The 6,351-nt window shown below is 38.8% G+C and overlaps 3 protein-coding genes across 3 annotated transcripts; all 3 read left to right on the top strand.

The window, feature by feature from the left end:
* Positions 1-340: 340 nt before the first annotated feature.
* On the top strand, positions 341-2,134 carry MKC7 (aspartyl protease; the record flags this gene model as incomplete). Its single annotated transcript, XM_056226909.1, has 1 exon — positions 341-2,134. One exon carries the CDS (start codon positions 341-343, stop codon positions 2,132-2,134), a length of 1,794 nt encoding a protein of 597 aa, XP_056081138.1.
* Positions 2,135-2,556: 422 nt separating this feature from the next.
* On the top strand, positions 2,557-4,461 carry SAN1 (ubiquitin-protein ligase SAN1; the record flags this gene model as incomplete). Its single annotated transcript, XM_056226908.1, has 1 exon — positions 2,557-4,461. The coding sequence occupies one exon, from the start codon at positions 2,557-2,559 to the stop codon at positions 4,459-4,461; it is 1,905 nt and encodes a 634-aa protein (XP_056081137.1).
* A 460-nt stretch (positions 4,462-4,921) lies between these two features.
* Positions 4,922-6,052, top strand: PEX7 (Pex7p; the record flags this gene model as incomplete). Its single annotated transcript, XM_056226907.1, has 1 exon — positions 4,922-6,052. The coding sequence occupies one exon, from the start codon at positions 4,922-4,924 to the stop codon at positions 6,050-6,052; it is 1,131 nt and encodes a 376-aa protein (XP_056081136.1).
* Positions 6,053-6,351: the final 299 nt, after the last annotated feature.

The following is a 6,351-nucleotide window of genomic DNA, read 5'->3' as shown; positions in this document are numbered from 1 at the left end:
TGCACTCACTAGACTCCTATTCTATCATGAAGAGGATTTTCATAAACATCGTTTCTCACGCCAACGTTTACACGCGTTTTTTTTTAACTGAAATTTTCAGCTACGCATCGAGAAAGTTAATTTGGCGGATTATTTTTTAAAGTTTTCAACTTGTATCAGGGCCTTTTTTTAATAACTTTCATTATTTCGTCAAAACTTTACTCTTAGGAAGGAATTTGATAGGCGCCACTTGTTCTTGTTCAGGAATTGAAATTGATCACACCAAGGAACGAGAAACCCAACTTTGTTCGTTATTCGTGGGCAATATACATCAAAGATAACCAAAAAAAGAAAGGCCGCGATGAAATTATCTACCATTAAATTCGTCGTGAATGCATTACTTCTCCACAGCTCAATGGTGTTTGCTGATTCTATAATTTCACAATCGTCAGAAATTAATGATGGTTATGTTAAAATGAACTTTCAGAGGAAGTACGGTGATTCATTTGAGAGCGCTACTAATGATACAAAAGCCAGAGCGCGTTTAGTGACAAGAGGTGACGATTACGAACTAGTGGAATTGACCAATCAAAATAGTTTTTACTCCGTGGAACTTGATATTGGTACCCCCCCTCAAAAGGTTACTGTGCTTGTAGACACTGGTTCATCTGATCTATGGGTCACAGGTTCAGACAATCCGTATTGTTTCACCGAAGGGGAGGATACCTCTGGCTCATCGTTCAAACATGTAAACAAAGATAATCTAGTTAGTGTAGTTGAAAGCGTGTTTACTGAAATTAGCTATGACACTACTATGGTTACCAGTGTAGCCACTGCCACTATAGGTAATACAGCTTCTACATCCCAGGCTATGAATTGTACTACATACGGCACATTTGATACTTCCAAGTCGTCTACATTCGAATCCAATAAAACAGAATTTTCGATCACCTATGGTGATTCAACTTTTGCATCCGGTACATGGGGCCATGACAGATTGAGTCTAAATAATTTGAACGTTACTGGTTTATCGTTTGCTGTGGCAAACGAAACGAACTCAACAGTTGGTGTCTTGGGTATTGGTTTACCAGGCTTAGAATCGACTTATTCTGGTGTTTCTCTCAGTTCTGCACAGAAAAGCTACACTTACAATAACTTTCCAATGATTTTGAAGAATTCGGGTGCTATCAAATCAACAGCTTATTCTTTATTCACTAATCATTCTGATTCCAAGCATGGTACCATTTTATTTGGGGCTGTCGATCATGGAAAGTACGCAGGCGACCTATATACAATTCCAATCATCAATACTTTGCAAAATCGCGGTTACAAGGATCCAATTCAATTTCAAGTCACTTTACAAGGAATTGGTGTGAGTCATGGAGAAAGAGATGAAAATATGACTACCCTCACTACTACGAAGATCCCAGTTCTGTTAGATTCAGGTACCACCATTTCATATATGCCTGCTGACCTGGTCGAAATGATCGCCAGTGAGGTCGGTGCTACTTACTCTCCTGACTATGGTTACTACATAATGGATTGTATCAATGAAATGGAAGAGGAGAGTAGCCTCATCTTTGATTTCGGTGGTTTCTATATTGCTAATTGGTTGAGCAATTTTCAATTACTCACAGACAGTCGTTCAAATGTTTGTATACTGGGCATTGCACCTCAATCAGATCCGGCTATTATTCTAGGAGATAACTTCTTAGTTAGTACTTATGTGGTATATGATCTGGATAATATGGAAATATCAATGGCTCACGCTGACTTCAGTGACGGTGGTGAATACATTGACACCATAAAAGATTCAGTCCCGAGTGCTCTCAAAGCTCCCGGTTATTCAAGCACTTGGTCGACATATGAAAGTATTGTTCCTGGAGGGAACATGTTTCCAACTTCATATAACTTTAGTTCATCGAACTCGGTCTCTCTGTCTCATTCGGCGACAGGTACTTCCAGCAATAAGGGTCAAAAAAGCCAGACGAGCACAACAGCATTTTCAAATTCAAGATCTAGCTCAACTATTTCTTCAACAGCAATGTCATCTTCTACTTCAAGTTCCTCAACGAGAAAAGAAAATGGTGGACACAACCTAAATCCTCCATTTTTTGCTACATTTGTTATGGCCATCCTTTATCACATAAGGTGAACCTCTGCTCTATGAAAATTATTTACTGGTCCTAGAGAGTCAAATTATATATGTGAAAGTACAATATTGTACATTAGGTAAGGAAGACATCCTTTCATGTGGGATGTTAGCTTTGTCCTTTCATATAATACTCGTTATTTCTCTCGTAGCATGAACATCATGATTCATGTCCGGGTAAAACATACATTTCAAATTTGTCAAAAAGAAAAGAATTTTTACTTATAATTGTATTAGCACTACGAAACCACCAATCTGAAATAACTTAAACAAAAGCTTAAGGAAATACGATTTCTCATATATATTTCTTTATTGAAGCTACTATAAATAGAAATTATTTGAAATTCTCAGAATAGCTCGTTTCTCCCTTTCTTTTCCTTTTTTTGCTTTCTCTTATAGTCTTGCAACCTCAGCTTTTGTTCATTATGAGTGAGAGCGATCAAGCACAAGGCAGAGGCACAAACGTATCACCAAACAACACTGGAAATAATGGTAGTTCGAATGATGATAGAATACCGCCAGATTCAAATGCAGCGTCCACCCAACTCAATAATAGTACCGAGCAAACAAGAAATATAACTGTTTCCATTCAGTATTCGTATTTCACTCCGGAGAGGTTAGCACAGTTAAGTAATACATCCAATAATGGTAATAGTGAAAATAGTAATGCGACTTCCACTAACACGATTGCCAACGGTGCCGGACCCAGCTTTGGCATCGGAAACGGGGGTCATCAACCAGATGGTGCTCTTGTTCTTTCCTTTCGGGATGTTCCTGCATCCACCCCACAAGACCGCTTGAACAGCTTTATATCTGTTGCTGCTCAACTTGCAATGGAAAGATTCAACAGACTATTAAATAGGCCAAAAGGCATAACAAAGGATGAGTTCGGTAAGTTGCCTGTGTTAAAGATATCGGATCTCCCCACATCTGAAGGACCCCTGTGCAGTATATGTTATGATGAATATGAAGAAGAAAACGATATTTCAAAAACAAAAAGAGAAAGAGAATTTGAAGATGAAGGAGAATCTGAGGGAATAAAAAAAAGGAAAGATAACGGAGGTGCGCCAATCACACAGACCACCACTGGCAATAGTGGTAGTGCAACGGATACAAATGCTGAAATTGCTGGGCAGTCTTCTACTCCTCTCACTGAGCAGCCTCTCACTCCCAATGATGAAGAAACAAATCCAAGCTATAAACACTCACCAATTAAGCTACCTTGTGGCCACATTTTTGGAAGGGAATGTATTTACAAATGGTCAAGATTAGAAAATTCTTGTCCTCTTTGTAGACATAAAATTAGCGAGAATGCAGGTGTTCAACGTGCAGCCGAACAAGATACTGACGAAGTAGCGGCTAACGAAGCAGCCTTCGAGCGTATTAGACGAGTTCTATACGATCCAACGGCGGGGAATAACACTAGTGAAAATGCGAATGAAAATTCTGCTACATCTCAAAATACTCCTAATTCAACAACTCCTACTATTGGAAACGCTAGTTCTGGCGAACAGATGTTATCAAGAACAGGGTTTTTTTTAATGCCCCAAAACGGTCAATCTCTACATAATTCAATCCGTTTACAACCCAATAATAGCGATAGAAACATTCTCAACGAGGCGAACTCAACTGCTCAAAATTCACCTTCAAACCCTGGTAATTCAAATAACAATCAAAGTCCACGTTGGGTTCCTATCCCCTTGACTTTATTTCAATTTCACAGTCCAAATCCAAATCCCTCCACTTCTGATTCCTCAGTAGGTCCATCGACGATGAATGGTGCAAACTCAAGTGGCACAGGTAATGACACAAATGACCCTCAACACAACAGGCTGAGAGCTGTTTTGGATCATATATTCAATATTGCTCAAGGGGGGACATCAGAGCCCTCAGAAACGGCAACCACAGAAGGTCAGACTATCCAAAATCAAAGAACTAATGACACAACATCATTTGATGCAACCCAAGGAAGTCCTTTTTTGGAAAACATTTCGCGATTGACGGGCCATTTCAGGAACAGCTCAAGAGGTAGTAATAACGAGAGCAATGACGAGAGCAATGACGAGAGCAGTAACGTCAATAACAACAATATTGATCGACAAGGAAATGGAAGTGCTAACAACAATGATAGAAATAACCTATTTTCCTCCGGTGTTGCAAGCTATAGAAACCCAAACGGTGATGTTACTACCGTTGAACTACCCAATAATAATTCTGCTCTTCCTTCTGCAGATGAAGATTCATCCCAAAACCAAGATTCAAGTAGCTCAGAAACGACTATTCATAACAATGCCCCTAACGATAACAATGAGCAACGTTCAACGCAGTAGAGAGTGCCACTTATTGCTGTAAGCTCCTAGTGAGATATGTCCCATTATCATTAATTTGTTTATAGGCATCATTTTCAATCTGTTTTAACTTTTTTTATGTGCATCTTTACATATATATAGACATATATATTATATACCTATATTTCTTTACCTCTCTACCTAAAGTTTCCTAATAATCGTTGACCAGAAATTTGCATGTCTCACATATAAATATATAGGCCGAAAAATTGAGTCTCCGACATAATGACGTCCCAAAAGTGGCTTTCCAATCTGATGGAAAGTAACGAAATTTCCTAGTCCACTATACCACCAACTAGTTGAGCTCTTGCTTTCGACCCTTTTGATCAAGTCGATATTATTTTGAGATCATTTTCTCTTAATTTGACACAAGATCTTGAAAAGTACAACATTCCACTGTTTTGACGAAATTTTACCTAGCTTATTGCATAATTTAGAAAACATGCTCAGCTATCATATGCAGGGTTTTAGTGGATATGGAGTTCAATATTCTCCATTCTTCGACAACAAGCTCGCGGTAGCTGCCAGTTCAAACTTCGGCTTAGTTGGAAACGGTAAGTTATACATACTCGAGATAGGTCGTGAGGGTAAAATAGCAGAGGTTAATTCATTTCTGACACAGGATTGCTTGTTTGACGTTGCATGGAATGAAAGTCATGAAAATCAAGTACTGGTGGCACAAGGAGACGGCACATTACGCTTGTTCGATACGACCTTGAAAGAGTTTCCTATTGCCATATTTAAGGAACATGAAAGAGAAGTTTTCAGTTGCAATTGGAACTTGGTTAACAGGCAGAACTTTTTGAGCAGCTCATGGGATGGGTCCATAAAAATATGGTCTCCTTTGAGAAAGCAGAGTTTAATGAGCCTTACCCCACGACCTTTAGAAATTACCAAGATGGTGGATCCGCTGAATGCAATTTTATTAAACAAGAAAAACCATACTGGTATCTCTAAAAATAAAAACTGTGTATACCAAGCACAATTTTCTCCCCATGACCCAAACTTGGTCATATCCTGTTCCGGAAATTCATATGCAAGCCTATTCGACATCAGGTTACCGCCGAGCAAGAATCAGAATAATTTTCTGGTGCATTCAGGTCTAGAAGCATTGACTTGCGATTTCAATAAATATAGACCATATGTGGTTGCTACAGGCGGTGTAGACAACGCGATTAGAATCTGGGATATTAGGATGTTAACTACAAATGGATCAGCCACAAACAACAGGACAACGCAGAACCAAACCCATAACCCGTCATGCATTAATGAGATAATCAATGCACACGGGCTAGCAATCAGAAAAGTTAGTTGGTCGCCTCATCATTCAAATATTTTGATGTCTGCTTCATATGATATGACTTGTCGAATATGGAGAGATCTCAGTAATGATGGCACAAAGGAAACCTATAAAACTAACTCTACGGATGCTAGGAAGGGCTCCATTTTAAATTTCACCAAGCATTCAGAATTCGTATTTGGAATTGATTGGAGCCTGTGGGGAAAGCCGGGCTACGTAGCTTCCACTGCATGGGATGGCAATTTGTTTGTATGGAATGGCTTAGGTTATTGACTCGTATATATTTTCTTCACACTTTTAGCATCGAAAGGACCTTACAATCATCTTTCATTCATTTCCAGCATTTGCGAGATCATTTACGTAGTTATTTTATATTCCAACGCAGAATTATATGCAATATATCTCTAGCTAGATAAGCAATTGTTCTAAAAACATGCCTGCATTTAAAACTGCTAACTATTCAACCATTTACCTACACAACTTCTAAAAGAATCTTTCGTAAAGCTTGAAAGCATTTACATCTATAAACGACACACTAAGCCTTTTGCAGAAAGTGCAATTCCGGGAGCACG

This window comes from Saccharomyces mikatae, assembly GCF_947241705.1.
Source record: "Saccharomyces mikatae IFO 1815 strain IFO1815 genome assembly, chromosome: 4".
Taxonomy (NCBI): domain Eukaryota; kingdom Fungi; phylum Ascomycota; class Saccharomycetes; order Saccharomycetales; family Saccharomycetaceae; genus Saccharomyces; species Saccharomyces mikatae.
This window is presented reverse-complemented; position numbering and strand designations above follow the sequence as displayed.